At 45.1% G+C, this 19,502-nt stretch overlaps 1 protein-coding gene across 1 annotated transcript in view; it reads left to right on the top strand.

Moving 5' to 3' along the window:
- Positions 1 to 19,502, top strand: part of LOC132241096 (uncharacterized) — a 125,806-nt gene that overhangs the window by 48,630 nt on the left and 57,674 nt on the right. The window contains exon 3 of the mRNA XM_059709208.1: positions 3,118 to 3,363. Within this exon, the coding sequence (XP_059565191.1) occupies positions 3,146 to 3,363 (218 nt within the window). The 5' untranslated portion in view covers positions 3,118 to 3,145. The remainder of the gene's footprint in view (positions 1 to 3,117; positions 3,364 to 19,502) is intronic.

Raw genomic sequence — 19,502 nt, 5'->3', positions numbered from 1 at the left:
TGGGAGCCCTCAGGCGTTGACCCCCATGACCCTCCAATCACAGGATCAGCCCCTTGCCCAGGCCTGACGCCTCTGACAGAGGTGTCAGGCCTGGGCAGGGGACCCTCATTTCCCCCCATCACTGGCTCTGGCCCCCGCCCAGGCCTGAGGCCTCTGGCCCAGGAATCATGCCTGGGCAGGGGACCCCCATCTCCCTCTGATCGCTTGCTCCACCCCCCGCCCAAGCCTGACACCTCCGACCCAGGCTTCAGGCCTGGGCAAGGGGACCATCATATCCCCCAATCCCCAGCTCAGCCCCCCGTCCAGGCCTGATGCCTCGGCCAGAGGAGTTGACCCTCATCACCCTCCGATCACCAATCACCGGATTGGCCCCTTGACCAAGCCTGAGGCCTCCGGCAGAGGTGTCAGGCCTGGGCAAGGGACCCCCAGCTCCCCGCGGTTGCAGGCTCCGCCCCTGCCCCTGCAGGATGCCTCTGGCTGAGGCGTCCGGCCCGGGCAGTGGGGACCCGCAGCTGCAGCGGCCCCGCGATCGTGGGCTCCGCTTTAGGCCCAGGCAAGGGACCCCTAGCTCCCGGGACTGCCAGCTTCGACTGTGTCCAGCTCCCATCGCTGGCTCCACCCCTACTTCCTGCTATCACTGGCCAGGGCAGCAAAGGCACCTGATTCTCCAATCATGGCTGGGGGGCAGGGCAAAGGCGGCCCCAGGGCTGCCTTTGCCCTGCCCCCCAGCTCATAGCTCCCCGCTGGGTTTCCGATCACTGTCAGTGGCAGGGGCTTCTTCCTGCTTTCCCTTTCGCCTCCCTGCATTGTGCCTACATATGCAAATTAACCGCCATCTTGTTGGCAGTTAACTGCCAATCATAGTTGGCAGTTAATTTGCATATAGCCCTGATTAGCCAATGAAAAGGGTATCATCGTACGCCAATTACCATTTTTCTCTTTTATTAGTGTAGATTTCCTCTTATTTCTTACACAAAAGTAGCATACTATATATAGTCTTTTGCACTTTTCTTTTTTTGGTTGACAACCAAGATTTCCATATCATATATTCTTTAGTTTTCATGTACAGCTGCATAGTATACCAATGTGTGAATGTATCAGAGTTTATTCAACCAATGTCCTATGTGAGTTTCACCCCCCCCCCCCCCAATATTTTTCAATTGCAAACGCAGATGTACCTTGTTCGTATGGACTTTTGTACTGGTGAAAGTATATCTTCAAGGTAACTTTAGATGTGGGCAAAAGGTAAACTCACTTGTGGTTTTGTTAGAGGTTGCTAAATTCTTCTCCCATAAGGCAGGACGCTCCCACCAGCAATGTATGAGTGTCTCATTCCTTGTGTCTTTGTCAAGAGAATGTGCTGTCAAGCTTTGTAATTTTTACCAAGTCTAATCATTGGGAAAAGGTATCTCAGCGTAGTTATAATTTTCATTTTCTTAATTATGCCTGAAGTTGTCCATCTTTACATATGTTTAAAGGTCATTTAAAAATCTGTATTTGTGAATTGTGTGTGACTTTTGCTTAATTATTATTGTTGTTTTTTTTTTTTTTTAATCTTTCCTCTCTGAATTTTAGAGTTCTTTGTGTATTTGGGATGCATAGTCTCCCTTTATCTTTGATGCCTGTTAATCATAGTTATTTTAAAATCAGTGTGAGTCTGTGGGACTATTTTATTGTCTTTTCTTTTGGGCTTTGGTCATTTGTTCTTCTTTCCTAATAGGCCTGGTAGTTTTTAACTGAATGTTAGACTTTGTGTCTAAAACGTTGTGGAGACTCTGGATGGTGCTGTTTTCCTGCAGAGATGATTTAGGTTTCCACTGGCTAAGAGGTGATGTTTGGGTAGACAGCCTTGCTCAAGGCTGGTCCATATAGGGTTTGCTCCCACTCTAAGGAAGTGGCCCTTTTGGGGTCGAAACTGAAAGTCTGGGGTCTTTACCTTCCTCCTTGGCAGTCCTCAGCACAGTGAGACTCCTATTTTCTTCCTAGACTTTTAGCCTTGGAGCAGTTGCTTTCTGCTGGTTTCTCTGTCTCATTGGAGCACGTGCAGCTTAGGAGTCAGCAAATGCCTTTGGGGAAATTTGCACTATGAGGCTCACTTCTCTGCAGCTCACTCTTCTCCAGGATGTTGGCCTTTCAATTTGTGTCACCTCTTCCAACACAGCAAGACCACTGCAAGCTCTAGGTTGCTGTTATCTCTTCAGCCTTTATTCCCCACATAGCAAATTGGCAGATATCCTGATGAGAAACAACAGTAGCAAGTGCACGCTCACTGCAGTGTGTTACCCTGTCCCCAGGGTTGCAGCCTATAAAGTCCCGCTACCGTGATTATTTCCTCACGCCTTCACAGGGCTCTTCTTTTACATTTTATCTCACTTTTATAGTTGTTCTCAAACAGAAGGGTTATTCTGATACTATTTATTCCATCATAGTTGGTAGCAGTAGTCATCTTTCGACTTAGCACATTTCATTAAATTTATATGGAAATGAGAGAACACAGTCAAACTGACAAAACATTTTAAAGTTGACAAGGAAATTGGCCACTGTTGGGGTGGTATAAATTATTAAATCAAAATCCTTAACAATTTATTTGCCCTTTGACCCAGCAATTCTGCTTTTAGGTATTTATTTTAAGAAAATAATCACGTGTGTGTGTGAAGGTTTATTTACAGAAATTCCAATCCGAGTCAACAAAATTGGAATCATAATCCTCAATATGCGATAAAGGATTTTATAAATTTTGGAGCTTTGATACAATGGAATATAATGGAATTCAACATTAAAATGATGTAGGAGAGTATTTAAACATATCAATAATCTATTGTTAAGCACAAAAGATTGCAAAATAACTTGTGTTGTATAGCCCAATTTAAGAATATTTATAAAGATATATAAATATAAGGCTAAAATAATTCCCTTCCTTTCTCCCAAATCAATAACAATAATAAGAACAGTAAATAGATTTGTGACAAGGACCTGCATTATCAGGGAAAATTTATTTCTTAGGGGAAAAACTTTAATTTCCTTTTGAAACCAATGGCCAAAATTTAATGCAATCGCTTTTGTGAAGCTAAAGATTTCTGCAGACCATCTTATCCTGTGCTGCCCTTTCACTTGAAGGTACCCTTCAAGGCAGCAATCACCGACTATGGCCTCGTGGGTTTGGAGGATGCTTCCTAGGAATGTCCGTTCCTTGACTACATCCTCAGAGAACCAGCGGGTTGAAGATTGTCATCGTCACCAGGAGGCCTATGGGTACTTCTTGCCCATCCAGACGAGGTGGCAGGACAATGACCAGTATGGCCACGTGAACAATGCCGTGTACTACAGCTACTTTGACACCATTATCAACCACTACCTGATCAGGTAGGCCTGGGGCCTGCAGCCCCACATCCTCACGTCAACCCTCTGGGAGTTCAGGCGGGCATTGTGGGAAGGGATTCCTGCCATTTTCCTCCGCTAGCGCACCTCTTTCATTGGGTCACTGAAAGTCAGATTATTCCAGAGGAGAACAGGGGGACCGACATGTGGGTGAGGCAAGTGTCGTCCTGCTGCTCCTGCAGCCTCAGGTGTACTGTGTCTTGGTCCTTTGGACTAAACTGTCAGCAAATGTGCAGGCTTGGAATCTCAAATAAGCACCTACACAACAAACCATGTAATATTCAGACCCTGGGCAACTTGAGCCGACAGAACATCTGCCCTCGAGGGCTTTTTGTGAGATGAGCAGCTGCTGTCCCCATTGAAGACACATAAGGGGCAGGAGAGAGAGTAAAGATACAAAGATATTTGTTATAGTTGATGAATGTCCTCAAGACATGACTGCCATCCTATAGGCATGTTTGCAAATTTGGTTAGTATGATTCTCTATGTGAAAGACTGCATGGTATAGACAGATCTGCGTAAATCCTCGCTTTGTCTTGCATTGGCTATGCAATTTTGATCAAAGTATTTAGCCTTATTGAGTCTTCTGTAAAAACAGCTCACATTTATTAAGAGCTTTCTCTGTGTCTAGCACTGTGAAGCATTTTACACAGATTTTCTTATTTGATCCCAAGACAACTCAATGAGAGAGTAGCAGATTGTCAGTGCACTGCCTGGATCTCCTGCCCCTTTCGGGGCCGCACTGGCCTGTCGTCTGTCAGCACCAACATTTATCTGCCTAAGGACGATCTCTAGCCACCAGAGCTCCTTTGGCAGTTAGGCCAAAAGTGCAAGGAATGTATGCCCACTGGAAGCAACCTGCCGTCACTGACTGAGGGGAGTTGGGGTATAAATATCCCAGCATCCTCACCTCTTGAACATCTGTGATCACTTTACCCAGATTCTAGTGGGACTAAGCTCAAATTCCCAGATTGGTACCTTAAAAAAAACAGATAAAATTTACATGACATAAAATCTACTGTTTTGCCCTGGCCGGTTTGGCTCAGTGGATAGAGCGTCGGCCTGGGGACTAAAGGGTCCCAGGTTTGATTCCGGTCAAGGGCATGTACCTTGGTGGCGGGCACATTCCCAGTGGGGAGTGTGCAGGAGGCAGCTGATTGATGTTTCTCTCTCATCTGATGTTTCCAACTCTCTATCCCTCTACCTTCCTCTCTGTAAAAAAATCAATAAAATATATTAAAAAAAAACATTCCAACTTAAAAAAAAATCTACTGTTTTAACTATTATATAGTATACAGTTCAGTAGCTTTTAGTGTATTCACAATATTGTGGAACCATCACCACTAATTCCAGAACATTTCTATCACTCCTCCCCCACCCCCCGCCAAAAAAAAAAATTCTTATTAGCAGTCACTCTTAAATTCCCTTTCTTCCCATCTCCTCACAACCATGAATCTATTTTCTGTCTCTATAGATTTACCAATTTTGGACACTTCATATAAATGTAGTCATACAATATGTGGTTTTCTGTGTCTGGCTTCTCCCACTTATTATGATGTTTTCAAGATTGATCTATATTATAGCATGTATCAATACTTGGTTCCTTTTTATGGCTGGATGATAGTGCATTATATGGATATACCAATTTGTTTATTCATCAATTGATGGATATTTGGATTACTTCCATTTTTTGGCTATTATGAATAATGCTGCTATTTATGTTCAAGTTTTTGTATGGACATCTTTTAAATTCTTTTTGGGCATGTGCCTAGAACCGAGTTGCTGGGTCTTATGGTAACTATATTTAACTTGTTGAGGGACTGTCAAACTGTTTTCCACAATGGTTGTGCTGTTTATATCACCACCAGCAATTTATGAGGGTTTTTGGTTTCTCCACATCCTTACCAACATTTGTTATTATCTTTTTTATTACAGCCATCCTGGGGTGTGTGAAGTGGTAGCACATTTTGGTTTGGGTGATGATTAATGATGTTGAGAGTCTTTCCATGTGTTTATTGGCCTTTGGTATATTGTCTTCAGAAAAATATCGAATCAGATTATTTTCCCATTTTTCAATTAGATTATTTGTATTTTAATTGTTGGGTTGTAATAGTTCTTTTTATATTCTAGGTACTAGAACCTTATCAAATATGATTTATAAATACTTTCTGCCATTCTGTCATTTTTCTTCACTTTCTAGCTAGTGTCCTTCGACCCATAAAACTTTTTAATTTTTATGATGGAGTGGTAACTTTTAAATTAGCCAATGCTTCTTTATTGGCTACGTTCCTTCTTGTCCCTTCCTCACTCCTACAGGAATATAAATCTACAAAAAATACCTGATAGTTCTTATATCATGGATTTGCTGTGTCAGGAAAGTTAAACTTCTTCTTTCAAAAGGTTATGCGTAGAACAACTTTCACTTGGAGAGAGTGCCTGGTTGTCCCTTGGTGATATGTGGTCCCGAATCTTCACACTAATTTTACTTTGTGTGCGCCTATCAGTAATTCCTCTAGAAGTTTTATTATGAATAATAAACTTTTCAACCCTCACTTTAGCTTTTAGGGGAATGTGTGCTTTATACCTTGAAATCCACAGGAAGAAGTAAAAACAGTAAGGCTTGTAATTCCACATCATTTTTCACATAGGGAAACTTAACAGTGATTTTTTTCCAACTTGCTCTAGGGCTACTCACTCTTTTTTTTAGGAAGGAGCCTTGTAACTTCTTTGGATCAATTCTTAAGAATCATTTCAATGCAGTTGGGACCTAGTGGTATGTCTTAGTACAGATTGCTATAACAAAATACTATAGACTGGGTGGCTTAACAACAGACATTTATTTCTCATAGTTCTGCAGACTGGAAAGTCCAGATCAGGGTACCAGAATGGTTGTGTTCTGATGAGGGCCCTCTTCCTGGTTTGCAGACAGCCACCTTCTTGCTCTAGCAGCCTCACATGGCCAAGAGAACAAGCTTTAGTCTTTTTATCTTTTTATAAGGACATTAATCCCATCATGGGGGACTCTAGCCTCATGACCTCATCTAAACTTAATTAATTCCCAAAGGCTCTACCTCTTAATACCATCCCATTGGGAGTTAAGTTTCAACATACGAATTTGGGGGAACACAGACATGTAGCTCATAACACGATTTTTGTGCCTTTTGAATGTGTCCCATTAGTGAATGGAGCTTCTGGAAAGATGATGTGCAAAAAATGCTGGTTGAGTCTTTTATCCAGTGGAGATTGTGGGGGTAGTGGTGGGGGTTGACAGCATGTATTCCTACCAGAATAGAAAGTGTCCCATCTCATGAAGAAATTTCCAGGTATTACACATTGATTCCAAAATTGTGAAAATACCCTGGCTATTGTGGCCAGGGACTTTCTAGTCAGGACAAAAAAAGTGGTTTACCTTCATACTTTTGCTAAGAGATCTGAGGATTATTTTTAACAGGTTGCTCACTGACTGTCAGAAGCCAAGCCAGCACCACATAAAGGTGTGAGAATTTCGCCAGCCCCTGTGAGGAAGGGCAGCTGGTCACACCCAAGCAATGCATCCCAGCCAGGCTGGCACACTGGCCTCCTTCCACCGGGCTTTCCCAGGATGAGCAGCGCAGTCCATGCGCCAAGAACCCACGGGACAATCAATGAGGAAAATCCTCCTCTGAGGGGGGTTTTCTCCAGGAGAGGGGACCAGGGAGTGTGGAGGCATGGCGAGGGAGGGTGAGAGAGACAGCAGAAGAGGCCGCAGCCTGCCCCAAGTTCCCGTCACTTTGACACACGGAAGGGGTTAAGTCATTCTTGAACAGTTTATCACTCATCAATTGCAATTAAATATGTTTATATTAAATTATGTTCTGTAATTAATGTAAAATCCTGTAACCTGTGCTGTTGTTAGAACCAGATGCTGAAGTACCAACAATATTTCAACGCGACTGTGCTGGCTCGCCAGCTGTCTAACGGTAATTACTTTAATCTCAGCTTGTTATCTAATTATCACCTTTGTAAAGGGAAAAGTACTCTCTAATGCTTACTGATTGTTTCAGATGATGATGAAGAGCAGGGAACAGCTGTCAGAGATCTGGGCCCTGCTTATCACAATGAAGGAACTTATCCTGAAGCCTGAATTCAGGGCCAAATTCTGAGAAAAGATGTCTCAGGCGGGAAGAGGGGACTGGCCAGTAAGGGGAGACAGTTGGTGTGGTGGTTAAGGGTGTGGCCCCTGTGGATAAATGGTCAGGTGACACCTGCCTCCTACAGTGATGGTGGGGGAACAAGTTACTTGGTTAAGACTCAGTTGCCACTCTGTAACACGGAGACAGTAATAAAAACAGCATCTATCTCAGAGGATTGGTGTGACGATTGGATGAGACCATGCGTGGGAAGCCGTCAGCGCAGTACTTGACGATATGTACATATTTAGTAAACGTTAACTATTCTTCCTTAAAAAAAAAAAAATCAGTGTTGGTTTTCTGCGTTCTCCTGATCAATTCGTTTTCCAAATTATGTTTAAGTTCTGTCCTTTTGGGACTGAAGTTTACCTTTGCATTGCTTATTCAAAAATGGTTTACCAAACCAGTCAAGAGTATAAACAGGTATCGTCAGGGAAATCTTGAAACTCTTAGGGGGAGGAAGAAACTGTTTCTGGGGTATCTTTCAGTACTTTACGCATGTATTTGCACATCAGCAGTTGCTGTGGTACCTGTCGTTTATTCCACAATAACCATTAAAGCTAACGCCCTTAGGATGTTTATTAAGCTTTTAATATCCTCCCATGCTTTACCTCTTGGGGGCTGTACCCCACCGGAGGGGAGTTGGCACCAGTCTCCCCCGTGAGTAGAGCAGTTCTATCTCCCCCGTTAGACTGTGAGCCCCTCATTTATATATTTTGAGTCTATTGCCTGGTCTGGCACATGTTCAGCCCTCAGTGACTTGACAGAGCTAAACAAGATTATTCCTTCTCAGGCCATGCTGGCTCACCAGGGTTTTTCTTTCCCAAAACACCTCCTCCTGGGGCCGTGTGCCAGGCCTCAGTCTCCAGGATTTCTTGCCACAGGTTACTGCATCCTCATATCCGGAAACTGCCAAGCAGGCTGTGGGGGAGACCTGTCAGGGCACCTGGGGGGTCCGACCATAATGGTGGGAGTCAGCTGTGTCTGGTTTAGCAGCAACAGGAGCAGGAGGTCAGAGCTGGCACAGCTTGAGCCATGCACCTGAGGAGGGCAAAGTAGGGGGGTCTTTTAAGGTAAAAAAAATGCCCGGGTGCAAAGAGGGTTGCTTTATGAGAGGGGGTCCCACTCTGAGGGGGTTTCCCATTCGTCACAAGAGCATCAAACGCCACATAAACTCCCTTCAATAGAAGGTACCCCAAACCAGACTCTGCAGTCACTCTTGTTTATGGTATATTTGGCTATTGAAGGAAATAGCCTAAAATGAGAGCAATGGCCCAGCCAGAGACCTTAAAGCCATCTTTGCCTGTGGCCTCATCTCCCATCACATCCCTGGTAGTTCCTTTCTCTCCTGCAGTAAACTACCTATGGTTCCTCGCAAGCAGCGTGTCGATTCTCAGCTCTGTGCCTTTGGTTCAGCAGTTGCCCTTACCTGGAATGCCCTTCCTTGCTCCTGTTATTCGACAGTCAGACTCTTCCTAGCTTTTCCTGACCTTCCCAATCACCACCTCTCACATAGAATGTGTTCATTCTCGGCATTCCCAGAGGATCCTTGATTTTATGTATCACAGGTCCAGAGACTTTTTTCAGAAAGCAGCCAGATATTAAATATTGGAGGCTTGATGGGCTCCTGTTGCAACTGCTCAGCTCTGCTGCTGTGGAGGGAAAGCAGCCTTAGACAATGTGAGCATGAATATGTGGCTGTGTTCTAGTAAACTCTATTGTAGTTCCTGCTTGTTCCATTTATTCCACTTTCTCCATGCTCTTGTATTTGTATAGCTTCAGTCACTCTTCTGGCTACTTAACCACAGGTTGTTAGTGCAGTATTACTGAAATTTTCCTCTTGTAGTGACATGTCACTCTAATCCAGTGATGGCAAACCTATGACATCATTTTTTTTGGTAGATTTTTCTTTGTTAAATGGCATTTAAATATAGAAAATAAATATCAAAAATATAAGTTTTTGTTTTACTATGGTTGCAAATATCAGAAAATTTCTATATGTGACACGGCACCAGAGTTAAGTTAGGGTTTTTCAAAATGCTGACACGCCGAGCTCAAAAGGTTCGCCATCACTGCTCTAATCTGAACTCCTCAGGCTGGGCACTGTAGTGTTCTAGCCTCCATTTCCCTCTAAAGCAGTGCTGGGACCAGGTCTTGCATACAGGTAGTTAGTTTCAGAATTTGATCCCAAAGAGCAAGACTGGGGACCAGGAGGAGTGAACTAGGAGAAGGAACTAGGAGTGAACTAGGAGTGAACTTTGCTGAGCTGATTAACCGTGGGCAACGGCAGCTGAATTCCCCTGGGGATGCCCGAGGAGCCCTGCAGAATGGGCCTCAGAGTTCCCTGCCCAAAGGACAGAAGCACGGGGCATTTGTCCACTGGCTCCATCCCTCACTGGCCAAGGTTTGCGGAATGGGGTGTTAGCCCCCCTGTTTCAAGTGTGTGCATGTGTCAGAGTCACCGAGTAGATTTCTGCATCTGCCCAGGAGATTGGGACGCAAAGAGACTCTTCACGCTGCCCAGGCAGGGTGCTGTCAGGTCAGGCCCGAGTGCTGCCGGCTGCTGCAGCAGTGGCTGGAAGACTAAGGGGCTTCAGAGGATGTGAGGCAGCCTAGCAGGGCGACCAATAGGTTTAACGTTCATTGGCTGCTGCCTAGCACAGTAAGTCTTACATTCTGAGAAGCAGTGGTTAAGAGGGCAGCTGTTGACGCTAGACTGCCCAGGTTTTAATCTTGCCTGGTTCTGCTCCTTACTAAACGTGTCATCTCAGGCAAACTACGCAGCTCTCCTGATCTCCCTTCCCTCATCTCTGAAGGTTAATTATTAACAGGCACTTAGTAAGTACTAAATCATTTTTAACAGTGGCTTTTTGTAAGTGAATGCTTCTATCTTTGCCTATTTCTAAAAATAAAATGTACTCTTTCCAAGTTGAACTTTAAATACCTCACCAAATAAGATGTATTTAAATACATTTTTTTTCACTAGGAATAGAAAGTAAGAAGGAAAAAGACACAAAACACCAACTTAATACTGCAACTGCATCTGAACATGACAGTAATCTCTGAGCTTCCTGGCTCCCAAGAAAACAAGGGGAACAAGATGAGCTGCATAATAGCGGGAAGGCCGGGGAGGGTTGGGGGGCAGGAGGTAGGGGGGTAAGAGATCAACTAAAGGACTTGTATGCATGCATATAAGCATAACCAATGGACATAAGACACTGGGGGATAGGGGAGGCTAGGGGACTGTCTAGGGCGGAGGGATAAAATGGACACATATGTAATACCCTTTGTAATACTTTAAGCAATAAAAAAAATAAAAATAAAAATAAATAATAATAAAAAAATAAAATACCATGAAAAAAAAAAAATTTGCCCACCCCTGGCAAGAAAAAAAAAAAAAAAAAAAAAAGATGAGCTGCATAATTTGCACTATCTGATAAAGGAGTACATTATTTTCCCCCAGAGAATCAGACTTTTGTCTCAAATTAAATTCTAAAAGGAATTTACCAAGGAGGCTTAAACAACCACAAGAAAGGAAGGAGCCTGGAAAGAGGGGATTTATCTATTTTGGACTTGACCAGTGCTTGGCACATGTGGGTGCTCAGTGACTGAACAGATAACAGGAAATGTTTTCGGCAGCAGATTTTCTTTCACGAGAGTCAGCATCCTGCATCTGATGACCGGTGTGAAAGAGTGACTGTAATGGTATGGTTTGGAGCCGGTGTGGAGGACAGAGGTGAGCGGGTCTGGCCCTGAAGGTATGTTGATTGGGTAGCAGGCAGATGGTCTCTTGGCTACCCTGCTTGCTCAGAATGCTGGGCCTGCTACCACACACACACACACACACACACACACACACAACTAACCTCTGCTGCTTCCTCTTTCTAGAGGCTCTTCCCTCGTCCCCCCATCGCAGGCTAGCTGAGCAGACTCTTTCTGTAGTTCCCCCAAGCAGACCGGTGAGAATGAGCTTCCCATGGCCTCAGCCAACATGAGATTTTTCCCTGCTGTGGTGGCCTTGAGCCCGCTGGGTGAGGAAGGCCTCCCATAGGGCTTGGCCTTCAGTTTTGCTGAGTAGCATCTGAGATCCTAGGCAGGGCCATGCTGCCTTTTTAGTATGTTGGCATCTCAGGGCTTCCATTAATATTATGGCGACTCTATCAGTCTGCAGGCCTCAGTTAAAATATTATGATCTGTCTTCTTGAGCCCAAGGGAATCTCATTATAAGTAAAGTCATCTCATTTGCGGGTGTGTTCTCTAACCCACAGGCTTGGAAATGTTCGGATACAACATGCCGGGGAAGTTGGGCTGTCAGATTAATACATTGTGTGAAAATTGGGGCCAGAGGTCACCAGTCTCCTGATACACAAATCTCCCTCTGAGAATCTCATTTCATTCAGACTATCAGTTAGATTAGAAATGCCCTAATTATCCCTCTGAAATTAAATTACTATATGTTAGGGTGATATAATGAACAACCATAAAGAAGATATATACAACCAATCATCTTATTAGTCACAGCAAGACCAGACCATACACTAAACAGACCTTGCAGATTATTGTCAGCTAGTCCCTGTCACAGGGAAAAAGGGCGAGGGAAAGGAAAAAAGAGAGAGGTTAGCTTGGCTCACCTCTGGCCAGCTGTGGTTCTTGCTGTGTTTCTCGGCTGAGGTGCTAAGAGTTTCTTCCCCAAGGTGCTGCTGTGCTCTTGACCTTATGACTTGGAGGATGGGACATGTATTGCCATTTGCTTTTTCTTCTTTTTACTAGTAAACCACAATGACCTCATTGTTAATTGCTTTTTAGCTAGTGCATAAAAAATGCAGCACTCATAAGTATGAAGTTCAAGTTACGATGACAAAAAAGAAGATGAAACATATTTGCTAATTCTTTGAAAATTAGATAACTAAAACCAAAACAAACAAAATCTCTTTAGCTAGGAGTCATAGTTAAACTTATTTGGTGGTTATAATATTAAATATTTATTTATTTCATATATTTGTTTATACTGAAGTAAATATCAATCCCTTCACTTTATTCCAGAAACCTTCCCAGTATCTGTTGAGTGACATGGCTCTGTTGCTAGGGCACACTTATCCTCCACAGAGAGATTGACCTCTATCAGTTAAATGATGCTAGCTGCTATAATGAATTACCACCAAATCTCAGTGACTTCACAAAAGGTAATTTCTTATTTAAATCACTATCCAATACAGGTCAGTGTGTGTGTGTGTGTGTGTGTGTGTGTGTGTGTGTTGGTCTGTCCACGCAGTCGCTAGAGAACCCACCTTGTGGCTCTGCTCCCTTCTAGGTCAGATTTCTCAATAGTGGTGCTCTGTTGTAGTAGCGCCAAGTAAGACAGAACACTATGTACTTAACACTTAAAGATGTCAGCACATAGGGTGAATCCTATTTTCTTTCTTTCTTTCTTTCTTTCTTTCTTTCTTTCTTTCTTTCTTTCTTTCTTTCTTTCTTTCTTCCTCCCTCCCTCCCTCCCTCCCTTCCTCCCTCCCTCCCTCCCTCCCTCCCTCCCTCCCTCCCTCCCTTCCTTCCTTCCTTCCTTCCTTCCTTCCTTCCTTCCTTCCTTCCTTCCTTTCATTCTTTCTTTCGACTAGGGATCTAACCCTCAACCTTGGTGTATCAGGATGATGTTCTAACCAGCTGAGCTACCTGGCCAGGGCTTTGAGCCCTATTTTCATATAAGGTGAGCCTCTGTTCAAAGAGTTTGGCCCTCTGGGTAACCAGCTCTTTTCCTCATCTCCAGTCACAAGCACCGAGGTACTGACCAGAGCTTAAAATTTTAAATTATTATCATTTTAAGAGCACACACTTGAAACTTCTCTCTTAGGTTGAGGATATGCAAATAGAGACAGTTGGAAAGAGATCAACAGGTGTGTGCTGGTGACCCATTTATTGGAGTCAGTTTCTTACTACTCTCAGTGATAAGTAGATGGGTAGTTTCCCAGAGGTGTGAAGGGATATGCTGCCTCATTTACCAACTTAGTGCCCACATGACAGCATCGCACCTTAGAAGTTGTGCTACTAGATGGTGCTTCAGTGGAAAGAGTTTGGGGTGGGGGACTGGTGCCCTGGACTACTGAGTTGGCTGTGCCGTTGTCCTTGTGGTTGTTGGTGAGTCGGGTCACTGCCAGGGCAGCCAAGGCTCTAAATACCTACTCTTCTGGGTGGGTTTTTGACAAACAGCTCTTGCCCACGCCCCCCTCCCCCCACACCTTTCAATATGGCTGCTGTGCTGCAGCCAGAAAGACATTTTCTAATGACATGATACCATCTTTCTACCCTTATTCCTGTTACAACTTTTTCATGGCATCCAATTTGCATTTCAGATAAAGGCAAAACTCCTTCGCATGTCCTGCAAAACTGCAGAGTCTGGCCCTTTTCAGGCTCCTTTGGGACCATGCTCACCCTCTCTCACCAAGGTTACTGTCCACCAGCCTTTTTCCAGCCCAGACCCTGCCCCCCAGGGCTCCATGCTGTGCTCTCTGCCTTGAGAGTTCCCCTTCCCCTTCCCCTACCCCGTCTCTCTCCCCTTGGTTATCGCTTTCTTACCTTTTAGGTCTTGGCTGAAAGGGCACTTCCTCAGGGATGTCTTCTGAATGCCCTGACCAGGTCCAATTTCCGTCTCCTGGCTCTCTCCATACCAACCACAGTGTAGCATTGTCAGAATTGCAGTTTTTTCATTTGTTGAAATAATTATTTGAAGTGTAATTCAGTCTCCATCATTTGATTATAATCACCATGAGAGCTGTGACTTTGCTCACTGTTGTCTCCCAAGGCCTTGGCACCATGCCTGGCACATAGTGGGCACTAAGACATTTTTGTTTTACATGAATGAATGAATGAACAATCTGGGCTGTCTGGAAATTTGACACCGAAATGCCACTTGTGTGAGTCACTGTAGAGCTGCCGACAATTTGGAAATGGGGTTCCTGCATTCTGGAATGGTGCCCTCAAGACAGCTAAGGTGGTCAGTGAAAACAGTGTGACGTTCAGTATTTCTGTGTCAGCTTGACTTCATTTCTCTTGGAAATCTTAATAGAGCCTGGTAACCCCATAGTTTTCCAAAGCCTTATACTTATAATGTCTGTACCTGGACATTCCATGTGCAGCTAGCCACCCCTAGGAGCCTGACTGGTAGAAGGCGTGGATGGCAGGTAAACTACTGGTTTGGGGAAGGAGAAGACTACAGATCACTCCCTTGCTCCGAGCTCACTAATTCCCTTCCAGGTTAAGGGACGGGATGAGCAGTCCCTGAGTGTCTCTATGTGGAAGTTGGGAGGAAGGTTGGGCAGCCCCTGGAGAGCTTCATCCTCTTACAATTCACTGCATGCGGCCACCTCTCAGCTCCGAACAGAGTGAGGTATGAAGTCATTTCCAAAGCAGCCTCTATGAAATTCCATTATACAGCGTTTTCAATTTAAGGGGAAAGACCTTTGCGGAAACTAATTTGCAGTTGCTTTAATCACGGAGCTCAGGGACTGCACACTTTCCCCATCGCTGCAACTAAAAAGGCTCACTGGGTTTGCAGATTGCCCCTGCCCTCAGCTCCTGGATTCCTCCTGGGGTGATTGCACATCCCCTAATTTTTGCAATTTTTGAAACAAAAAGGAAGTAATTATACTCAGTCATCCTGTTGAATGTGCATGTGTTGGAATCAGAACCCATTTGAAAACACTCAGAGTTAAAGCGAATGGTATGTGTTCTAGGAAGGGGATCATTTTGGGGTTGTTTCTTCTTCCCTGTCAGCCTCTCCTGCCCCCGGGGACTGTCTTTTGGGTTCCCTGGCTCCCTTACTCACTGACACCCCGGAATTGTTCTTTACCTGGAAGTCAGGCGGGACTCACAGAAAGTGAAAGCATTTGATTAAGAGTCAGTAAACCTAGGCCTATAAACCTAGGTCAGTAAATCTCAGTTCTCACTTACCAAATGTAGTCCCCTAGGAAATTCACACTTATCTTAAAGCTCACATAGGGCTTGCGGGAAGATGCAGTGAGGCAAAATGTGGGAAAGCTTGTGAGGTCTGCTCCAAGGTAAGGGGTTGTAGGAGTTGGTGATATCCAAGGTTAATATTATCCAAGGTTAATATTGAAGAGCACTTGTCTGAGTCAAAAGACTTCCTTGCTGACCCAAATCTTCCCCTGGTGAATATCACAGCTGCTTGAAATTTTGGGGGTTGAAACTTTGCAGTTTCTAGAATCTCCTGTGAAAATAGAAAGATTCCAGGAAGAATCACTAAGTAACCCATTTTCAGTCATCAGCATTTAGCAGAGACTTGTTTATCAGATATCTATTGGCTTCTTGGGGAGAAGAATGAGGAGACAGATGTGGGGTAAGCTGGACGTTTTGTGAGGGTGTTGGGAACTGGGGTGGTTTGAATATCTTTATACTATGGTGTTCTCTGACACTGCTCAACACAGAGTTGGGTAAAATAAAGGGTGAAGGATAGCACATCAGGTACTAGACTAAGTATTTCATTTGTTTAGTGACTATTGGTCATTCTTTTTGTCTGTCAGCAACTGGACATGCTTCATATGACTGCAGGAAACCCCTGCCCCACCACACACACATTATAGAATCTATGAATTGCTGATACATACTTGTTTCCCCAGCATCCTTTGCAGCTAGGATGCTGGTGCACAATCCAGATGCACCTGCCCTTGGCTGTGACTCAGCAGCTGCTGATGTGTTGAGGTAGGGACTGTGCAGAATCCTATCTGGCCAGAGTGGTGGACCTAGGGTGGCTACATCCCGTGTGAGATGGCAGCCATGACAGTGACCCCATGACAGTCATCACCCAGAGTGTGCTGGGGATAGTGGCCGTGATGGTGGTTTCTTCGGGGGACTTGCTCTGTGATGTGATTTCAAGTGTTATTCCTGGCAACCTGTCTCCAGCCCTTGCAGAGATTTGTGGTCTCTCCAGAGTTCTTTCAGTAACCCTCCTTTCGTCATCAACTAGCCCGACTTCATTTCTGTGATGTCGGTCAGTTCGCTGTGTCAGTTTGGGGAATGTACTTAGCATCTCTAGGTTTCCATTTCTTTATCTCTAGAATGTGGACAGGAATAGTCCTACCTCATAGGTTTCTTCTGAGAAATAATGGAGAGAACAAGTCAGGAGGCAGGGTGTCTTGAGGACAGTTTCAAGGAGGGAATGAGAACGAGGGCAAACATGCTGTGAGGCCAAGAGATGAAGACTGGATTTCTTGAGATGGGGTCACTGGAGACTGAATAGGACTCTTCAGTGTTGGGGCACAACTCCTATGGGGGTTGGGGGAGCTTTGAAAAGTAAATGCCAACTGAAGGATCTTAGTGGGGTTTTTTTTTTTATCATTAAGATGGGAAAGGCACCCTTATTTTAAGTACTGCTGTGGACACTGTCCAGAGGGAGAGGTTAACTTATTAGTGTTCCCTGAGGGGTAGGAGGGCATGGGGCCCAAAGCCTGATGGGAATTTTGGCCAGGACAGGAGGAGTCACAGCAGGGAAGGCAGGAGCAGGAGGGTGCCGATGTCACCTGGAAAGGTTAGGTCGTGGAAGTTGGGAGAGTTCCCATGAACTGGCTTCCTTTTCCCTTTGAAATAGAAGATGAAGTTGTCTGCTGAGTGTGTGGGGTTAGGTGGACAGGGGAGGCCAGAGATTCAAAGAGAGTGGAGGAAGTTTAAGTATCAAGGTCAGAGCCCAAGAGTGTGAGTTAGATATTGTTTAGGCTGCTGTTACAGGAGACTCCCAAATAGCGTGGCTTGAATAAGAGAAAGGCTTATTTCCCCGTTCACACAGCAGTGCAGGTGGAGGTCTGGGCTGACGGGGGGGGGCTCCGCAGTGTCAAGGGGAGGCCGGAGCCAGGCCATGCAGGGCTTTGTGGGCCTAGGGAAGGGCTCTGGGTTTTATTCTAAGTGGGATTGAATATATCGGAAGGGATGCAGAGGAAGTGGGGGGTGGACCTCATGAAGGGAGTTGGGGAGGGCACCAGGGGACCTGTGTCTTCCTGATGTCTAGAAAACTGAGACAGTCTGGCGAAGTGCCCCTCCTGCAGCTCCCAGGCCGGTGGGCCTGTCAGTGGGGAAAGACAGGAGAGAGTTTGATTTCCTGTGTGTCCTGAAGTTCTTGCTTTTTGGTCAGTTAATTGCCCATGCATGTGCAGCTGCACACACACACACACACACACACACACACACACACACACACACTGATTGGGGCCCAGGCTTTGGAATCAGGTAGACTTGTGTTTAAACCACAGTGACTGTACCTACTGCTAGGTGTCTTTGAGAAGTGGATTAACCTGTTGCAGCCTCCAGTTCCTCCTCCATAAAATGGTGATATGAATAGAACGCCCTTCATAGAGTTACTGTGAAGATCACATTAGAGGGAGCATGTAAAGCACAATTCTCAGCATGCAGTAAGTGCTCCATATATTGCAGCTACCATCATTACCAAGGTTAGTAAGTCATAGCTATCATCTTCACCATCATTTTACCTTTCTCCAAGAAATGTATTTATCTACTACAGGCCCGATGCATGAACTTTGTGCAAGGGGCTCGGCCCTCGCAGCCCCGGCCTCGTCCGGAAGGTTGTCCGGATGGTCATTCTGCTCTTCGGTCTAATTAGCATATTCGCTCTTTATTTATAGGATTAAAACAAACTGCCCAAACATCTCAAAAGGTACATTCGCATTTCAAAAATCCGATTTGGAGCCAGCGTTTCTTTTCCCTTTCAGGCCTGAGTCTGGAGAGGAAGTGACTGGTGGTGCTTTTCAGTGGGAAACCACCTGTCCACCCTTCTGTGTTCTCCTCAGAGAATCTGTTGTCCTGGGAAGTCTTTTCTCTAGATAGCAATTTGGCTGCTGAAATGAAGCCAGGCTTCTTTGTGTCTAAGCCTGCGCTGGTTCCAGGGCTCGGCGTGGGGGTGGACAGGCTTGCCATTAGCAGATGAGGGTGGAGGCTCCCGCTGGCATCCCTTCTCCTCCTCGCAGAGCCATGGGAAGCCATGCCGGCTGTTTGTGAGCACTTTCACATGTGTGTACGTGTGTGTGCTGTCCCACATGTACTGTCCCAAGGATATGATCTTACTCTTGTTTCCCACTTTAAGAGGCTGTATAGCCATGTGTCAGAGATACACACTGAACCAGCCCTCGCTGGACCACCTTTCAAGAGCTAGGACACTCCAGTTCTTCCTGAGAAGCGGGTGAGCCCCACTTTTCTTCTCTGTAAAATGAATGCCTGGCACATAATAAGTGCTCAATAAACAGTAAGTAGTTGATAAGACCTGGGTTCCCAGTTTTTGCTGTGCCATTAACCAGCTGAGTAGCATTGCCTAAGTCACTTCACCTTGATGTTATAACGGCTGGAAGGTGTGGGGAACTCAGAGGTCCCTTCTCTCTCAAAGGTTTTATGATTTTATCAGCAGCAACTAGACTTGCCAAGGCATTAGGGGTGAGTTAATGAAATGTTTGACCAAATATAGCAGGATAATTTTTAAGCTGATAATTTTGTGTGGCCCTCGAATGATGTTATAAATATCCAAACGGCCCTTGGCAGAAGAAAGGTTCCCCGCCCCTGCCCTGGACTATAGGTCATGGTTCCCTTGGCCGTTTGCCTGTCCTGAATGATGTCTCTCTCCTTTTCCAATGGATCATCCCTGCCACTGTAGACACATGTCCACTATCTCTCATCTTTAAAACATTTTTTTCGAATCCGGTCCCATGAGTCAGCCCTTAGTGTTGGAATTTTGGGGGAAGAGAAGTTCTATTTCAGTTGGAGTGCGGAAGTTAGATCAGCCTGTGGCAGTTGGTGGCCCTCTTGCTCTCATAGCGGAAACTTCGCCTGCCAGTGACACCAGCAGGTGAACAAGCCACGAGGTCCAGGGAGCTGATTCCTGCTCACATCACTGAGTGCCAGGTACAGACAGCCTTGCCTGAAGCCATCTGCATTCAGACTTCTTAG

This window comes from Myotis daubentonii, chromosome 9, assembly GCF_963259705.1.
Source record: "Myotis daubentonii chromosome 9, mMyoDau2.1, whole genome shotgun sequence".
In the NCBI taxonomy this organism is placed as follows: domain Eukaryota; kingdom Metazoa; phylum Chordata; class Mammalia; order Chiroptera; family Vespertilionidae; genus Myotis; species Myotis daubentonii.
Note: the sequence above shows the minus strand (reverse complement) of the source record. Positions and strands in the feature narration are given on the sequence as shown.